This window comes from Brienomyrus brachyistius, chromosome 6 (genome assembly GCF_023856365.1).
Source record: "Brienomyrus brachyistius isolate T26 chromosome 6, BBRACH_0.4, whole genome shotgun sequence".
NCBI classification, from domain to species: domain Eukaryota; kingdom Metazoa; phylum Chordata; class Actinopteri; order Osteoglossiformes; family Mormyridae; genus Brienomyrus; species Brienomyrus brachyistius.
This window is the reverse complement of record NC_064538.1, coordinates 14,764,148-14,784,718: the sequence shown is the minus strand read 5'-3', so window position 1 is coordinate 14,784,718 and position 20,571 is coordinate 14,764,148. Positions and strand designations below refer to the sequence as shown.

Here is a 20,571-nt window from a genome sequence, read left to right as displayed (position 1 = left end):
CTCTTAATTGTCTCACAACTAAACAAAGCATGCGCCGTTTCTGAGTGATCTCTAGTGCGTCATCCTGACATACTCAGCCCTTTGCAGCTTTCTGCCCACATACGACGGACAAATACACATCACTTCACTGAAAAACAAAGTCCCTTCAGCAAGTGGCATTTCATGAGTTCAATAAATAAATAAAAACATTCAACATCACATTTCAAATATGAAAATTAACATGTCAGGGTGCCCCCACTTTTTTTTTAACCAGTCATCAAACCAATTACGAATCTGATAATGATTTTAGAAACCTGATTTTTATCAGGCAGGGAATTGATCATATTGCTTAATATAATGATTGGTCCTCAGCTTGTATTTATCAAAATAAAAAATCGGTTTGAAACAATCCTATCTGATGCACATGCTTCACAGAGCTTACTCCCACCTGGGCAGAACTGGCACCACAGTCATGTCAGGATCATGTTCTTTGACTCTCCAGTGCCTTTCACACCATGCAGCCGCCCTGTTTAGGGAACAGGCTCAGGTGATCCAGCCTGATTCACCCACATTATCTAAGATCGTGGACCACCTGTCCTACAGCTGATGGTTTGTGAGGCTTCAGGGGCACCTCAGGGAACTGCCCTGCCTACCTTCCTGTTCACCCTCTACACAAAAGACCTCCAGTAAAATACCAGCCTGTAGAATTTCTCTAACGACTCTACTGTTGATGTGTACATTGACAAGGGTGAAAAGGGAGAATATAGGGGACTGGTGGAGGACTTTGTCTTGTGATGCCTGGAGAGCCACCTGCAGCTGAACACCTGCATCAGAAGGGGGTCCCAAGGAGCCCCTGATACGAGACACCATCCACACAAAGGCAGTGGAGGTGGCACAAGGCTACAAATACCTGAACTCTGTCAACAAGAGGGATGACAAAGGTCTTGCTGAAGATCTTTTACCTGTCCAATGGCCAGTGTACATCGTTACGATATAGTTTAAAAAATCACGAAAAAGAAAACACCACTTTCACTTCTATATGAGCAGATTTTCCCAAAATCTTCCCTTGCTCAGTAGACCTGGTATCTTCCAGAACCTTCACCTCCCTCTTATGTTAAGCCCAGGAGCCTTCCTGCCGTCCTGGTTGTCCCAGGGAGAGATCCTGTCCCGGCCTCTTACCTCTAGTGCCTTCCGTTTACGTGCTAAGAGCTTCTGGATGTCAGAAGCCACCTTCTCTACCAGCTCTTTGGGAGAAATCTTCTTAATCTCAAACTGGGTTCTCTTCTCACTGTATATCTGTAAAGAAAGCAAAGATATCACTGTATTTGTTCCGTGGCAGAAATTAATCAGCAAACATATGATCACAGCATAATAATCATACTCATGATTCTTTTAACAAAAAACATTCACGTTTCCACAAGAATTCCAAGAAAAACACCATCACAGTAGTAGTACTTAAAGTCAACCCAGTGTACCCAAGTTGCTACTGTACTCACTTTTGCCAAAAGACAAGAAAAATTCAATCATGGGATGCTTGTAGCAGGTTTAAAGAAATCTCCCACCTGTATGTCAAATGATTGCTTTAATTGCTTTACTTTTATCACCAGCCCATGCACTCGCTCTTCAGCTATATTTACCTTTATATTTACCTAGCAGCTGTCTCCATCCAAAACAACTTTTGTGAAACCACAGACCTCCTCAGGAGGAGAGGATTAAAGAAGAGTGGATGGATGTATGGATGGATGGATGGATGGACAGACTGCTGAGGATTCTCAATCCACTTACACAGCTGCATACTACAGGAAGGCCTCTCCTGGGACTTCATCTGTCCACATCCTGTCGCACGGCACTTCACTGCTTCCCCAATTTACCTTGCGAAGGCTTAATCTCAGTTGAGCGCTCATGTAAATCCCCGAATTCTGGCTTTAGCATCAACTGTGCTGCATGACACTCCGTGGTGCACGACTCCCCTGGCAACAGGAGAAATGCTAGCGCGGTGGACGGCCCCCGTCTGATCGTCTGCCTCTGTTCCGGCTCTCGTCGGAGATCACACCAAGGTGATACCAGCTCACGGCGGCCTGGAAATTTGTGCGACATCCCCTGCCAGAAGTGCCTTGGCGGCTGGTTTTGCTCACTACTTAACTGGCAAACACCTTACTCCAAGCACCAAACTGTGTCACAATACATGAGCCGCGAGGCACACACGTCTCCAAAGCAGATTTACTTAGTGCATAACGGCTGGGGCACCATCTGCAGAGAAAAATGTGTTCCTGATATATATACACTTACTCACGGGTGCTGGGGGGTGCCAAGTAAAACATGACTTATATTTCTGTTACAGAAAGGTGTGAGCCTCCCACACCCCAGAGCGACCAGATGGACAACACTGTCAGCATGTGTAGCTGCTGCCCTTACAGACGCCCCTAAAGAAGCTGTCATTCAGAGAAGTCACTTTGACCTTGTGTGCAACAGAACCGGGCTACCACACTGTCTGCAAGAAAGGAGTCAGGTGACCAGCAGACAGAGGAATGTTTTAATTCTCTGATGCCATTTTAGGCATAGCTTTACCTGTATTAAAGACCAAAGCTGCAACATCAGGATGGCTGTGCCTTGCCCTTTAATGAGGTGTAGGCAGTTTTTGCAGTCGACCCGAACTCAACGGTACACTCTGCAGAGACAGAGTACTCTGCAGAGTAACGGCACCTTTCAATATCTGCTGGTACCGCGTAACAAGGGGAGTACCATCACCTGGCACTGAGTAAGAAGGAGAGTACTGGCAACTGGTACTAAATATCAAGTGGAGCACTGGCACTTGGTACAGATTAACAAGGGCGGTACCGGCACCTGGTATTGAGTAACAAGGGGAGTACCAGCACCTGGCACTGAGTAACAAGGGGAGTACCAGCACCTGGCACTGAGTAACAAGGAGAGTACTGGCAACTGGTACTAAATATCAAGTGGAGCACTGGCACTTGGTACAGATTAACAAGGGGGGTACCGGCACCTGGTATTGAATAACAAGGGGAGTACCAGCAACTGGCACTGAGTAACAAGGAGAGTACCGGCAACTGGTACTAAATATCAAGTGGAGCACTGGCACTTGGTACAGATTAACAAGGGGGGTACCGGCACCTGGTATTGAGTAACAAGGGGAGTACCGGCACCTGGTATTGAGTAACAAGGGGAGTACTGGCGCCTGTTTTTCCCTTCTTCAAGCACTGGGGTGTAGCGACATTTAAAGATACAGCCAGAATGTTTCTGACACTGATGTAACTTATAAAGGCAGTTTAGGTCACCATTTAACCAGAAAAACAGAAAACTTTCAGAAGGTGAGGTTGTGAAATGGATGGACACTTGACATTTAGGTTTTTTTCTCCATGGAATAATCTCGAAGCTCTCCTTGCTGCCATTCTCGCAGTGCTCTGCGGGACTCCCCTCCAGCAGGGTTCTGCACTCCTCCGATACGCTCCCTGCCAAATCGGCACCGACCTGCAGGTGCGGGGGGTCACACGGTGCTGACAGCAATGGGGGGGCATATCTCACAGCCAGCGGCCGGCCACACGGCAGCCGCCTGTCTCATGCAGGAGCACCCTGGTGAGAAAGCCCCCACTGACAGGAACCCTCCCCTTGTCGGCAGTGAAATGGCCCCGTGATCAGGAAGGGCCTGGCCTCTCGCTGGCGCCCCTCGGGGTCTTTGGAGACAAGCACTTTCCCGGCTTTTCCTGTAGTACCCCTTATTTTATGGAGACTCGTGGCGTAGGGCGAAGGCTAATTTGATTTACGCTCGCGTGTCCCGTCCCAAATGAATAGAAATAAGAGCATTTGGAGTGGGATAAAGCCCTTCGCATCAGTGGGGAGGAGATCCAGTAAACAATTCGGGGAGAGGGATGGCAGGACGACAAGAACATCTCGATTAGCCGATTTGTTCCGAGTCTCCCACCGTACTGCACTGTAATTACCGCCCCTGTTCAAGTCATTAGCCAGCCGCAGAGGAAGGCAATGGTCTCCACCGGCTCCAGATGAGGGCACTAATCTGGTTACGGGCTCCCTCAACCAATTAAAAGGCATTTCCTTCAAATCGGGGACAGACATTACCTGAGTCTTATTAAATCACCAAACGTGACCCTTCCTCAGCTTTAACTTTCGAAAGGCCAACCCCCCCCCCCCCCCCCACTGCTTTTGCATGCCAGTGATTGTTTTTAAAATAACACTTAAGGGGTGACACTTAAGCAGGGCTCCAAATATGAAATAGGCATTACAGTCACTGGACTGTTAAAACACAAATGACCGACTAGGAAGGAAACGCAGCCTATTAAATGCCATGTGGTGCATTTCTGAATGGTCAAGGACCTTGACTCAAAGCAAGGTTAGTACCTGGGAATTGAGGGAACGCCACCTGTATCCAGACATCTGGCCTATGATGCTTACCAGAGGATTCTGGTTACTGACTGGAACTAAAACCTCTCCCGGTGCCCAACCTACAGAAACCAGATCACATAACTCTGGTTGCAAACTTTGATCCTGCAATCAAAGGGTCATAGAAATCGTTTGAATTTTCCCCACACTGGAACACTAGCTTTTTCCTTACTTACAGCTCACCCACCATGTACTCCCCGTACTGCCCAGGATTCCTGCCACTGTGTAAAACCAGGAGTCACAAACATTTTTGAAACTGAGAGCTACTTCATGGGTACTGAGCCATATGAAGGGCTATCAGAACAGACTTTACCTAAACTTATTTAAACTTCATGTTTAATAAACATGTTTTAAATGTTTTTTTTTTTTTTTCAAATTTCAAATCTATATAAATGCAAATGTGATTAAAGAATAGCAACAGGATACAGGAGTTGTGCTATTTTTAGAACAGGTCCACAGGCGACTCATGTGGTCCTCGGGGCATCCTGGTGCCTGTGGGCACCATGTTGGTGACCTCTGGTCTAAAGATATGCAGAGTGGCATCACTAAATTGCCCATACTGTGTGTATTATGTGTATATATTACCCATTCCTGTGACCCTGAACAGGAGTTGAAAGATGGATGGATGGATGCATGGATGGACGGAGGGATGATTTCAACATATCCTAAGCAAAAATATGTATTTTTCCAGTCTGCATTACAATCGCCACAGGTATGCACTGGCCACTTCAGGCAAGTAAATGGTAACACATTACATTCACTGCATCTTCATAAGGCATTTATAATGCATTCATAGAACATTCAAAGGCTTCACAACTTTAATATACATGCATTCATAGCTTTAATATACATTAACAACAAACATGACATGATTATAAAATTATAATGTTTGTTATTATTATATAATGTTTGTTATTAAGGCATTTTAAAGCTGTTAAGGTATGTTGGGATGTTAAAGTGTACTTACATGCTGCTTATGAATGTTCTATGAATGCATTATAAATGCAATATGATGGTGCAGTTAATGTAAAGTGTTACGAAATAAACCCTCTGGTTAACAGGACCAGGCCCACCACGCACAATTACAGAATTACTTGAAGCAGGTCCCCATGATACAGGCCCCCTCCACTGACCTCTCTCCTCTCCTAGCCCCCCCCCCCCCCCCGGTTGACTGAGGCTTGCGGACTCTGAATAAAAACAGCAGGGTTAGGGTGCTGGGACCCACGGAGAACAGTCCTGTGGCGATCATGTTCGGCAGTGGGCCAGGGGGGTAGTGCCAGGAAGCGGTTCAGATTAAGGCAGAGGGGCACAGTAGTGCCTCCTGGGGAGAGGGCATCCAGCGGTGCCAGTACTCCTTCCACACACACATATACGCACAGCACTGGTGTCAGCTGCCTGGCACAAAGGCTCAGTCAAACTCCAGTGTGAGTGTAAACACCAAAACAAATAAACACCAAAACACAAAGTACAGCGGCAGATAATCAGAAGCTTCAAATACAGCAGGAAATCTGGAAGAACAAAGTGTGTTCAGTTATTGTGAGGAACGGGGGCACAAGCACCTCCAGATATGCAGAAATGTCCCAGTTCTGAAGGTTTCTGCCACTGTGACGTTCAGCAAAAAAAAGGCAAAGAATCCAGCAGATTTTTTTTAAAGTTAATCCTCATTTTGTTGCTCTTAGATCGAAGCGTAAACTACACAGTTAACAATATTCAGAAATCTGTACTCAGAGGAGACAGCCCTCTTTTCCATGATGAAACGTACAGTGCCCAGCTCCGAGCAGAGAAATTATTATGGAGCATGTCATGTGGACGAAAAAAGAGAAAAAAACTGGCCTAAGTGCTTCTAAAATAGTCGGCAGGAAGATGGAGAGAGAGGGGAATCAATCACCAGCAATCATGTGGAGCACTCAAGATTCCCTTTTCAGCCAGAAGAAATCACATCTTCATCAGCACAACGAGACAACAGAATCGGGGCAGGGTGAGCACCCACGTGCAGTGTCCTCACGGCGTGCCAGTGGCCCGCCGGCCCTGCAGCGCGCCCATGATTCTGCCCTGCTTTCCAAACTGCGGCCTGAATCTCCTCTAATCACCCACTCATTTCAAATCATTGCACTTAATCCATCTTCTGATAGGCATAGAGAGAACACACACAAACAGAGGAAGACATACATCCCCAACCTTACCTACAAATTCATCAACACATGAAGGAAGTTACCTGGGGATGTGAGTAGATGTATAACCTACAGGGCATTACCAAATCTGCAAATTACTTTGGATTGGGATCCACATTTCCAGGTCCTTCTTTTCCTTCTCTAACTTCATGAACCTAGCAGTACTAAGGAAATACGCCGTATAGGATGCTTTACCAAGAAAGAACTTTGAATTGCCTTGCGGCTGAATTGTGCTATATAAATAAACTTGCCTTGCATGCAACGTTCATACTAAGCTAGACTATGATAATGCTAGACAATGCCTCAACCAGAAAGAGAGGCTAGAAGGAGGGTAATTGGGGTATCAGATGCATTAAGGGGGTCTTCCTTCACTGAGGTTTCTTTGGTGGGCCAATACATCTCCAGAAGGCTCATAAGACAAGACAAGACCACATGCAGGAATGAGCATGTTTGTATGCATCAATATACTGCATCCGCCTACTAGTGACCCTAGAAGACACCTCTGACCACTTGTTGGAAAATACACAAAAACAATCCCCAAATATTATTGAAGGGACATAGAGACAACTAGAGCAAACATGGCTCCACTCAGTAGGCTATAGAACATAAGCATGGGATCTACTGCATCACACTTGAGGAGCTGGAACTTTGACAGGACCAGTATGACCTTGAAACCATCTACTCCACAACTGCATCAAAAAAGTAGCAAATCTACTGTGTCTGGTTGGGACAGTAAACAGAACCTTAAGCCGGGGGTTGGGGCAGTGAAATTCATGTTTATTAGGGGAATTATGTTACTTTTCAGGGGCAAAGACTGACCTGACAGCACAGAATAAATTTCACATAAAAAAAACTGCTACTTTGAAGGGGACAAAAAGGTGACCAGAGAGTGTGGGACAGGGACGGGGAAACAAAGATGGGCAGTTTGTTTCAGGGTGTTGCATCAGGACTTCAGTCTGGGTTACTAGGGGTGAAACAAAGCAGAATGCACCAATCCAGACACGTTGTGCGGAACAGAGGACAGATGGACTTCATAAACAAGCAAAAGCCTCATCACCTGAGGATCCTCTCTAGGGCAGCAGCACGCAGTGACCCTCCCCCAAAGTTACTTCTCAGGCAAAAAGGAGTCGAGAGAATGAATGAATTAACATGGTCTGCTAACTGCTGGCACGGCCTTACTGGGCTGCTAATCACGGTGACTCCTTACAGAGTCCTCTGGCGCCATTCATGATCTTGCGTGAGCTGGCAGGTGAAGCTCCAAAGGCAAAGTTCTCCATGTAGCTCATCACCTGTTAGTGTACCGCATGGCTCCTTCTTCACCTTTAATCAGAACTGTCTGAAGAGACAGGTCAGGAACCATAAAGGCATCTGAATGACAAGCTTGCCTGTAGATTCACCCCTTCCCTAAACCAACACAATGCAAGATTAGGTCTGCTGCGTTCCCTTTCCTGGGGACCTTGGCGTGGGAGGTCCTGAAGAGGCACATGAACGCGAAAGAACCTGTTTTTTTTTTTATCGTCCATGCATGTTTTTTCGGATTTCAACAGCATTAATCTGATGGAAGATACAGTACATGCCTGTGCGCACGAGGTCTTCCCCTTGCTGACAGTCCCTTAGCAGCCAATCAGCCTGCTGCATCCTTCGCACGCAGACGACGACCAGTAAGCGTTGTGACATCAGCGTTGGCTGTCACTCTCTCCCACTCACAGATGCCTTGCCACACTCACCTGCAATGCGTTCACCTCAGGAAGTTCCTCATCAGCTGTCAGCGGGGGCGCTATGGTGACAGATGCCACGGACACGGTCACGATCGATAGTTTCAATGCGTGCCAATCACGGCGCGCTTGCTTGGATGTCCCGCCTACCAACGCAACATCTGGCACTCCAAACGGCTTTGAGTGGCGAGCGGCTGGGAGCCAGCAACGGCAGCTTCGTTAAACTTCCTGTGGGCTGCATCCCTTGGGCAGAAGGTCACAGACCGATCAAAGAGCATCATGTCCTCGTCTGCCTGCAGCCTTCTCAGGTTTGTTTTTCTGTTGTTCCTCAATCGTGGGAGGTTTCATGTGTGGCCCGTTCTGTATTTCCTTCTGAGCATGCTCTGGACACAGTCTGCCTCTGTCCCACTCATGCCATCTGAGCTTTCCAGTCCAATTAGACCTGGGCAGCAACACTGGTTTATTTCTTCCATTCTGGCCAGGCTCCTCAAACCCATACGACAGCTAAACTCCTCAATGCGCTTTCAAACTCATCATCCCCCTTGCCCGTTGCTCTCTGGCAGAACATAGTCTGCGTGCCATGTTGATAAATCTATATAATAACTGGCGCACCGCAACACACAGCAAAAGCGCAGCGTGACGCACCGAAAACGCATACTGTACGATTCATCAACTTCGGACGGGGGAAACGGATTGATGGCCCAAGTTATATCAACAGTTAATACATCCCGTTTGGACAGGCTCTCCTCCTCAGATCTCTGCAACACCCTGACTGAGAAGCCATAAATCAGCCAGTGATTTATAGTGGCACCAGCCGTCTTTGTTAGGGAACCAGAGTTGTGAAGTTTGCGGGTTGGAAAACAGAGGAGCAGGACGCTAGGTGTCGGGAAGATTCAGGGTTTAATAAAAGGGAAAACATTCGAAAAGGCAAAACAACCACAATGTCATTAATGACAGGACTAGGGAGACTAACGCAGACTGAAATACACAGGACTAATGAAATACAACTCGAAACAGCTGATGAGGAGGTTAACAAGTGGGCGTGGCACACAGGAGGATGTGACGGACAGGGCGTGACAGGAATGCTGGATTGGGTGTGGGCTGATGTCAAAATTTCAGGGGAAAGGGTTCAAACATCAGCTGTATAATGGCTAGAGGAGTCATATAAAAATATCAGATTAGCTAAGAATTGTTATAATAATAGTAATAACTTTCCCCACATGGTGTGAGATGCTCACAAAGATTCAGGGCCGAAACTGTGAGAACTATGCGAGGCATCACATTATGCCAAATATGGGGCCCTCCCTCCGTCATTCGCCATGAGCCGGTTCTCCGCGCCCGGTTCCCTGTGAGAACCCGAGCAGACGGTTCTTTATGGTCCTGCAGCGCTGGTACACAACTGCTTATCACTCCGCACGGCCGGCCTCAATAAAAACAACCAGGCCTGGATGCAGGCAGGAGAGGCAGAGACAAATGCCCCTCATTACGGAATATTAGTGAGCTCCCCACAGAAAGGAACTCAGCCACCGCTATGGACGGATTTGATAAGAAGTGGATGAGGAAAGAAACCCTACATGAGCACTGGATGCCTGTGCTGCAACTCGTTATTCAGGTCCGGGGATTGTTACAGTTTAGGTTCCTCATGACAAAAGCCCACCAGAAAGGTTATCTTCTCTGGCACGAGGGAGACAAAATGAAGCAGGCGATACAGGGGACCTTCTCATTTTCTGGAGAATTAAATGCAGGTTTTCTCTGGTCTCTGTATGGGCCTAACCACCTACCAGTCCTCAAATCTTACATCTTATGTGACCAATCTGGACGATTATATATATTTTTCTTTTTGCAATCCCCCTTACTGATAAGATAAGATTCAAGATTCACGACACCACACTCATCATTACTATGTGTCATTCACCTGCATTCACACTCTGTAGCGCTTCCCTTACAGTGAGTCACATGATGCACAGTTTGAACTCATGACAACACAAATCATATCACTGCATCTGAGAGCCAATCAGGATGATCGTCCATGCGCCCTTAGAGCCAATCAGGATGATCATCCATGAGCCTGAAGGGCCAGAGGGACATGCTGACTGGGCACAGTGGCCAGGCTCCTAGCCTCTCTGAGACATAACCTCATTCGGCACTTTTACACTTGATTGAATGGTTTGTCGGACTGGTAATTTATCTGGAAGACGAAGGCAGGTACAGTGGTTCCCCATTCAAAGGTGCTACTTCTATTTGTTTAAGTGTTGACGCTGAAGTGTTCCTGCAGTAGCTGAAGCATCCTTGTTGGAAAGCTGCTAGGAACCAGCGTCCGGATTGGTCGGGCGTCTGCGTCTGATCCCAGATCTCGTCTGGATTGGTTGGGCTTCTGTGTCTGATCCCAGATCTCGTACGGATTGGTCGGGCACATGCGGTAGCAGGGCCCGTCATACCCGGGCAGGTCTACGCAAGGGCAGCCCGGCTGAGCAGTGGGGGGGCTGAGCAGTGGGGGTCGCCGGCATAACATAAAAGGAGGCACTTCTCAGGAGTCACGTATAGCTTTTTTTTGCATCTCTGTTACGAGCAGCATAAGCTGGGCAGCCATTCAAAATCTGGTGGTGCATCTCGTACACGTGGTGCATCTCGTACACGTGGTGCATCTCGTACACGTGGTACATCTCGTACACGTGGTGCATCTCGTACACGTGGTGCATCTCGTACACGTGGTGCATCTCGTACACGTGGTGCATCTCGTACACGTGGTGCATCTCGTACACGTGGTGCATCTCGTACACGTGGTACATCTCGTACACGTGGTGCATCTCGTACACGTGGTGCATCTCGTACACGTGGTGCATCTCGTACACGTGGTGCATCTCGTACACGTGGTGCAGGCCCGTTTGTCACACTTTGTCTCAGCACACCCCCCTTCTGCGGCAGCCAATTACTCAGCACAGGAAATTGTTTCTGGTTAAATATTTACGCATCTGTCATCTTGGACACCGCAGCCAAAAGCAGGATCAAGGTGATATAAAGGCCTGAATTAGGGCTTCCACGGGGGGGGGGCAATGACAGTGCAGGCAGGGGCCCCAGAGCGTTAGCATCCGCCTCTTGCCATCTGAAGGCCACTTGGTCTCATGCACATATACATGTTCTTTCTCTCTCTCTCTCTCTCTCTCTCTGTCACACACACACACACACACACACACAGACACTGACTTGTAGTTATGTCTTTATGGGGACTCTCCATTCATTTCTATGGCCATAACGCTAATCCCAACGCACGCAGCCACACATGAACACACATGTCTAAACTCTCAAGGACAGTGGCCCAGGGCTTAATTGCCTGTAACACTTTGGAAGAGGACTGGGTGATAGCAAGGCACAGATAGACGGGATAACGAACAACACTAAATGCCCCTAGTGTCGTGATGCCCCATCCCCCCTCCCGCCAGCACCCCTGTGAGGACAAGACGATGAATAGACTTGGGGAGGCAGCAAATTTATTTGCTCTTGAAAGGAAGGACACAGCCACTTTTAAGTAGCATGGGGTATACAGCACCCCCCCCCCCCCCCCCACAGAATCTCCATCAACAACAGCCAGGCCACTGTAAATGTGGGAGGGGGGTCAGGGATGATATCATATGTATATGCACAAGCCCCCTCCAGCCTTCCTGTTTACATGTGGAAAGATCTGGGCTCCCTTTCCAGAAACAGCTATTGATCCCCAGCTGCGATGAGTTAAACCCCGCCCCTTTATATCTACATGACACATGGTGCCCAGGTCAGGCCATCTATCTACGCTCCCTTACAGACCAGGGCCAAGCAGTTCCCTCCTACATCGGCTTAGCAACAGGGCCCCCCCTCCCTAAGCGTGACGTCACATTGCAAACAGTCACAGTAGTGGAGAAAAAGGAATCATCTGCCCACTGCAATGCATTCTGGGAACCAGCAGGACCTAATACAGTGCCTCTGGCAGCTTTTACCTGTCTATGCATTCACACTGCACCCCTCCCCAATGACTTACTGCATTTACACTATCCAGCACTTTCGGCTTTCAAGAAACACCCAGACCGAGCTTCACATGGTTCTACACGTGACACACGTGGGCATACTAGTCACAAGCAAATGCCGATCCTCTGTAGGAAGCGAAAGCACAGGAGCCTCTGTAAAAATCAGCCCGCCCTCCCCCTCCCCTCATACAAAGCACCAGGAAACAATCAAGTTAAATCATTAGTGTCATTCAACAGTGAAAAATTCCAATCATGATAAGAGCAATTTCCTGGCAGAGAATTTTCCCAGTTTTCCCAGGAATCAGTCACATCTCTTTCTTCCATTTTTCTCTGTCCCGTCTCCTATTACTGCTTCTCTCTCTCCCTCTCTCCCTCTCCATCCCTGTCCTCTCCTTCGCGCCGAGAGCTCAGGCCACACTGTATTAGCTGTCTGCTGTGGCGAGGGAGAGTTAATCACGGTGAGATTAATCACTGCTGACAGGGTCTTCCTGCTCCCTGACACGGGGTCTTGCGTGGGCATGGCCAGGCTCACCATCACCCTGCATCCCAAAACAAGCCGTCACACAGCACATATCCCATCCGCACCACAGCACACTCCGGCACCCTAAGACAAACCGGCACCCTGCTCCACCTCAAACTTTTTTTTCCTTAATAAAGTAGCTCTACCCCATTACAGGCCTCTGAAGCCAATCCCCACCCCCCACTACCCCTGGCCCCCAGCACACAAACAATCCATCGCTTTACGCCAGACACGGCAGAGCCACTCTGACTGTCCTCCGGAATACGTGTCACTCCATTATCATCCGCTTTGCTTTCTGCTGGCAGGTCTGAGCCTTCGGCGGGGGGTGAGGGTCTGACCTTGCCCACATTCCAAATGGGAATCACGATTGAAATAAACTCTGGACAAAGCAAATGGGAGGCGAAGGAAGATGAAATAAAGCTGCGCAGTAAGAAGCACAGGCCCCCAACGCAGCAGTGGGGGGAGCATCAGGCTCCCTCTGATTTATTTATTTACAGACTTGTTTCACACTCAGGCTACTGGGCACCGTGCATTACTGCACTGGACTGAGCATCTGGCCAAACGCATTTAACGGTTTGGGGTTCTGGCCCTCATAGATTCTTCCCTGCCGAACCTCTGAGCGCCCATTAGACTCGGGTCGAGTCACAGAGCCAGAATCCAATCCAACATCCCAAGCGGATTCAGATCCCACTCCGGCCTGCCGTGTCTGCCACCAGCAGCCGGCTCTGCTGGAGCCTCGCAAGCATCCCCTAGTGGTTCTGACACATACGGCACGTCGAGAAAGTTCCAGGAGCGTGACGAGAGCAGCACGCAGCATGAGCGCGGCCCCTCGCCGGCAGCAGCCAGCACGCCTGGGAGAGCACAGAGTCGGGTCCCACCGAGAGCCAGCAGAAAGGGCCGCTGAGTCGTGAGCCTCGGGGGGGCTAATACACAAACAGCCCCAAGCAGGCGGAATCAGCCTGAGAGCTTTGTTTGCATCTTCTCTCCAGACGCTCCTTCATTTCCCTAATTAGTCCTCGGATTGGAGGCGGATGAGGAAGGTAAGCGGCCGCCTGTCATAAAGAGAGGAGGCTCGCCGGCTGCCCCTTTCCGGGGCTCATTTCTGACCCCCCCACATCCTCTTAAAGTGCACACCTGCTGCCTCTCGCTCTCCTGCCAGCCTCAGGGCAGGAGACATCCTAATAATTATTTTATAAAAAATTAATTGGCTTAGCCTGTCTGCTAAAGTAATAATAATAATAATAATAATAATAATAGGAATAATAATAATAATAATGGTCGGGAGGGAGGTCTGAGGCCCTGGGCTGTGGGCCATCCAAGCTGCTGGAGGCACAGCCAGGCGGCAGGCCTGAGGGCAGCGCTGGGGCTAACAGAGCCGCTCTCAGCTCTATGCTGTACATTCACTCAGGGAGGAGCGGCAAACAGGGCCTGGTGACACAGGTGATATTTGTGTAGCGAAACGGGTTTAACGATCAAAAGGGGAGCTACTTTGTGGGAGAGGGAGCAAGATCACCCATTTTCTGGAACTGGGGAAAAAAGCAGAACCCCAGCCCCTAAACCCTCTCTAAGGGATGTCCACCAGTGCCCCCCCCTCCCCACAGTTTATTTATCCATAATAAATGACAATATAAATTAAAGTTAATCCTTGTATAATCATCTCAACCAGTCACACACCAGGCAAGCAAATGAGAGCCAAAACAAGACATGCAGAACTTGGGTATATTACTGTAATTTTGTTTGCTACATTTGCCGTTCATAACTGGACAGAGAGTAAATATGACAAACAGATGATACTTATGCACATAAAGGGCCCTACCATGATCACATCTATTACACATCAAGCAACGCTTCAAGACAAGCTCTTTCTGAGTGTATAACTCATTCTGACCCTCTTTGTAATTTGCTAATTAAGTTGTGTCCTATATACTCCATTAACATAAGAAAAGTTCCCTGAATGTTCTCAAACACTAATTATGAGCTATAGTTGCCGTTTACTGACGCTTGCTGAGAATTTACATTTGAAAGTTAGCTTTGATGATAGCAGTAGAGAGATAAACAAAATGGCAGCTAATGTATAACACTTATGCTAAAGGGTCCTTCAAAGTTATATAAAAATATTCTTGGTACTGCTCTCCTTACAGCTTCCTGTCCAGCAACTTAAAAACTAGAGAACATCTACATCTACAATCCTTGAGCTATAGGAGAATGCCAGGTTCACCAATATGTTCATAGCAACTTAAAACAACATAAATTCTACCTGCTTCCACAAAACTCCATCTTGCACTTAATTTGACAAAAGAGTACTTCTTATTAAATAAAAAGCATGATGTGTATTTTCACTGGCATTCTCGTTAAAGTCACATGGCGAAAGGGCACGCTGCTCATGAACAGAGTTCCGTACAGAATCGAGCATCGGGAGAGAGCACACTGGCCATTCCAGAGGCTTAAGCACTTAATTTCAAAGCAGCAGAAGGAAATGAACTGAAAGAGAAAGTGTGTCCCACTTCATTGTCATCAATTAGAAAGTGGATTCATTCCGGGATAAAGGCGTGACCCTAATTAAAGAACACACCAGAGGAATTCTCCTGCCACCCGCCACCATGTGAAGCACACTGCCTTGCTCCCTTGCATGGATACCTTGCTGCTGGATGGCCACACACACGCACACACACAGGTTTGTAATTATATCTTTATGGGTACTCTCCCTTCATTGGAGAAGGGAAAACTACTGTATGGTAAAAACTCTAAGCCCAACATGATGACCTGAAACCCTAACCCAGCACTAACCTTAAGCATAAGTGATGAAACAAAATAAAAGACATTGGGCATTTTTAGTTTTTTGTTTGCATTCACGGATCTTTGTGGGGACCTGAACACTGGTTCTCACAAAATCAAAATAACAGTTCTTTTTCAGGTTTTACTACACTTTGGGGACAATTTGGTCCTCAAATGTGATTTATGCAATCCCACACACACACACACACACACACACCACTCTGTCTCCTTGTACATATAGAGGGCACCATGTTAGGGAAAGCAGAGGAGAAAAACATTCTTAATTTTCTGTGAAACAGATGTCTGGGACACCTAGGCTGTGCTGACTCAGACAAGAACTCACAGGCTGTGCTGACCCTGACAGTGACTCGCAGGCTATGCTGACCCTGACAGTGACTCGCAGGCTGTGCTGACCCTGACAGTGACTCACAGGCTGTGCTGACCCTGACAGTGACTCGCAGGCTGTGCTGACTCTGACAGTGACTCGCAGGCTGTGCTGACCCTGACAGTGACTCGCAGGGTGTGCTGACTCTGACAGTGACTCGCAGGCTGTGCTGACCCTGACAGTGACTCGCAGGCTGTGCTGACCCTGACAGTGACTCGCAGGGTGTGCTGACTCTGACAGTCACTCACAGACTGTGCTGACTCTGACAGTTACTCCCAGGCTGCTGACACAGAGATCCATGCCAGAGGTACATTCTGCTGCCTGTCCTTCTTCGCTATGCTAGTCAATCATTAGACCGGGGGAGGAGGGTCTTCCTGGCTGTTGTGCATCACAACGTGGGCATGTTCATGAGCCCAGACTTGGCGTCCACAGGTTTCCACCATGTCTTGACCTTCATGATGACGGTCCAGTCCTTATTGGATGTATATTGTCTGTATATGTTTATGTGTACGTTCTATTTATTTGGGTCTAACATGTTTAACATGGTAGAGGCCTGTAATGTACTTGTGTTTGTATGAACAGACTGTGACGACAAATATCCCTATAGGACAATAAAGGCTATCTATCTATCCATCCATCCATTTTCCAAACCGCCTATCCTACTGGGTCACGGGGGGTCCGGAGCCTATCCCGGAAGCAATGGGCATGAGGCAGGGAACAACCCAGGATGGGGGGCCAGCCCATCGCATGGATATCTATCTATCTATCTATCTATCTTTTATTTATTTTTTTTTACTTTTTTTTATTATCTATCTATTTTAGAAATGGAGAGCAGGGAACCTCATTTGTATCACCCCCACCATGCCCCCCCCCCCCCCCAGAGGACTCTGGCAAGGGTCCTCAGGAATGCCTCTGCATACGCAGTGATAACCTTCCCTGTCTTCACACTAATAATAAACCCAGGGGAAAGAAAGATGAAATACATTAATGATTTCTTCTAGCCAGTAGCCCTCACAAGCTTCCAATTTAAAACTGTTAGAATAAAAATAAGTGCGTTTTATTTTTTGCCTGCCCCAGATTGGTTATATTCATTCTTTTCTAAGGTTTGGATTTTATTTCAAAAACCATCCCTAATAACAGCACTCTGGGGGACTTTAATGTGACACGTCAGGCAATAGAAAACAGGTCGCGTGGGTCTCCCAGGTAACTGGCATCCCAGTCAAACACAGCGGTAATTTTGACACGCGGCAGAGGGGAGTGAGCGAGGTGGGGTAGCGCACCAGGCTGTAATGAAGCGCGGAAAGATGGCCATCAAAAGGGAGGAGGCGCTGTGACTGAAGACGGCGCGATAAGGACTGCGGCGATGCCGGTGAACCCGCAGCTGGCCTCGGTGGCCACAAGTCACACTTATTAAAGGGAAAAGCATCCTGCACACTGCCTTTGTTAGTGCTATTGCCAAACGTAAGAGTTGAGTCAGAAAAAATAATACCCATGAAATGCACCAAGACCACAAATATATATGCTTATCAGCTTGACTGCCAGAAGCACTTGCTAAAAAAATGCATGTTTGCTATCCTTTCATAGTGCAAACCAGGGGTCTTCAGTCCTTCAAAAGTCCATTATGCAGCACGTCCCATAATACTGTCTCTTTTTTAGTTTTATTCCCAGATTTTTCCATTTAAAATGAAGCTTGTTTTTAAGGTATTTTAGACATAAACGTACTAACTGGATCCAGCTAATCTCATCAGCATTTTCAGCGCAGTCTGGTCGCCAGATGAGGGCCGTGCCCATTCAGTACCTTCCAACCCTCTATGCCTCTAGATTTTACCTCTGAGCTTGCAGGATGGATGCTATCTCACACGAGGGCCGTAAGATACGGCACGTCACGGTATACAGTCATCTGGCTCACTCGTCACTTTCCCGGCATGCCCTAGCCAGCCTCACTGAGAAGATGAAGCAGCTCCGGTTCCTCCTGTAGCAGTGTCAACGAGACGGTGTCGCCCTCAAACACAGCCAGAGCAAACCGATAAGCATGTTGGCCACACAAGACAGAAGAGCCAAGGGGCCTCCAAGGTGGAGCGCGGTGTCATGTCTCCCAGACATGGGGAGGCGAGGGGGAAAGGGGCTGTTTAGCTCGCAGCTTGGGGAGCATGGGCGGAAAGCCACCACCCCTCACGGGCTAGAGAAGGACCACCACCCCCACCCCCACCCTCTGGTACGCTATCACACCACCGCAGCCCGACAGACCACACCAGGGGTAATCCTGGCACTAGCCTATCTGCTTCCACAAAACCCTTGGGATGAAAGGAGCAAGGTGCTGAAAATGCCGCTCCGAGCTGCACATTCCCCCTTTGAGGTCTGCTTCGCCTACTTCCACACAAACACAGGCGATTGTCCCAGAAAGGTTGTTTTTCCCCCATATGCGATAGAGTAAGGTCTCACACCAGTGCGAGCATGACAAGCCCATCAAAGGAAGCACGTTTAGCAGGCACATGCTACATACCACGATTCCATTCAGGGAGGTCACATAAAACACGTGTGAACGTAGCATGTGAAGTATATTGTCTATTCAATGTGTAAATGTGGTATGTGAAGTATACTGTCTATTCAATGTGTAAATGCGGTATGTGAAGTATACTGTCTATTCAATGTGTAAATGTGGTATGTGTAGTATACTGTCTATTCAATGTGTAAATGCGGTATGTGTAGTATACTGTCTACGCAATGTGTAAATGCGGTATGTGAAGTATACTGTCTATTCAATGTGTAAATGTGGTATGTGAAGTATACTGTCTGTTCAATGTGTAAATGTAGTATGTGAAGTATACTGTCTATTCAATGTATAAATGTGGTATGTGAAGTATACTGTCTATTCAGTGTGTAAATGTGGTATGTGAAGTATACTGTCTATTCAGTGTGTAAATGTAGTATGTGAAGTATACTGTCTATTCAATGTATAAATGTGGTATGTGAAGTACTGTCTGTTCAATGTGTAAATGTAGTATGTGAAGTATACTGTCTATTCAATGTGTAAATGTGGTATGTGAAGTATACTGTCTATTCAATGTGTAAATGTGGTATGTGAAGTATACTGTCTATTCAATGTATAAATGTGGTATGTGAAGTATACTGTCTACGCAATGTGTAAATGTGGTATGTGAAGTATACTGTCTACGCAATGTGTAAATGTGGTATGTGAAGTATACTGTCTATTCAGTGTGTAAATGTGGTATGTGAAGTATACTGTCTATTCAATGTGTAAATGTGGTATGTGAAGTATACTGTCTATTCAGTGTGTAAATGTGGTATGTGAAGTATACTGTCTATTCAGTGTGTAAATGTGGTATGTGAAGTATACTGCCTATTCAGTGTGTAAATGTGGTATGTGAAGTATACTGTCTATTCAGTGTGTAAATGTGGTATGTGAAGTATACTGTCTATTCAATGTGTAAATGTGGTATGTGAAGTATACTGTCTATTCAGTGTGTAAATGTAGTATGTGAAGTATACTGTCTACGCAATGTGTTAATGTGGTATGTGAAGTATACTGTCTATTCAATGTGTAAATGTGGCAAAATAGGGCTCAGGCAGACCACATTTCATCCCAGATATATACATTTATAGGCTGACAATAAAGCTCTTGATTCTCCTGAATCTCGAACTTGGTGAGGTTGGTTTCTTTTTAAATTTCTTTTGAATTGACTTTATTGTTATTCAGACCATACAGTATAAAGTGCACAGCTGAACGAAAATGCGTTTCTCTCGGCTTGATGTATGACCGTAGACATAATGACAGCCCCCATCCACCTGTTTGATCAGCATTAGGCAGTTCACATGTACTGATAGCAGTGCGGGGGCTCTCCATCTCAGAGGGAAAGTGACGTAATTCTCCGGCCTGATCTCTGCTTTTCGCCCCCACCCTGCCCAATGTGGCTGCTCCTGATGCAAGACCGCTGTGCTGTCCGGCCATTTTCCCATTCCCACCAAAACGTTTTGCTTTGTATGTCTCTGTCTTGTTGTCTGCCCTTGAGGATTAGTCTCTCCCCATGTTTACCTCACCTTGCCCCATCCCTCCTCCCTGAAAATGGAAGGGAAAACAAAAATAAAGTCCCTTTTGCCAAAAGCCTTGCATCCCCAGCCCAAGCTGGTTTTCCAACTTTGAATTGCAGGCAAACATGGACCGAATGTCTTTTTTATTTATTTATTTATTTTTATTTAGAAGGTAATCAAAAAATAGAGGCGGCATCTCCTACAGATACAGAAAGTAGATTATTACCCATGTACGTGTACCATAGTTAACTATATTCCAGTAAGAGAGCTGAAACACTTGCTGGATTTGAGTGAGAGGTTGTTCTTCAGTGAGTTGGCCCTGTAGCCAGCAGGCAAAACCCAAGTGTGCTGGTACCGGAGCCTGAGTGACAGCCGCATTGCGTGCGGGAGTGTCACTGTCACGTCCGGCTTGGGGGGGCACGTGTTAAGAGGCGGACCGGTCCTGTCACAGCGGGGCCCAAGAGTGGGGGCCTGAATGCCAATATGATGAAACCTGAACTTCATACAGAACGGCTTGGGGGTCGGGGGGGGGGGGGGGGGGGGGGTCAACTCACGGGTCTCT

General features: G+C 47.3%; 1 protein-coding gene across 2 annotated transcripts in view; it reads right to left on the bottom strand.

The window, feature by feature from the left end:
- Positions 1 to 20,571, bottom strand: part of cacna2d2a (calcium channel, voltage-dependent, alpha 2/delta subunit 2a) — a 240,381-nt gene that overhangs the window by 163,925 nt on the left and 55,885 nt on the right. For both annotated transcript variants that reach the window (XM_049017367.1, XM_049017368.1), the window contains exon 3: positions 1,159 to 1,275. In XM_049017367.1, the coding sequence (XP_048873324.1) occupies positions 1,159 to 1,275 (117 nt within the window). The remainder of the gene's footprint in view (positions 1 to 1,158; positions 1,276 to 20,571) is intronic.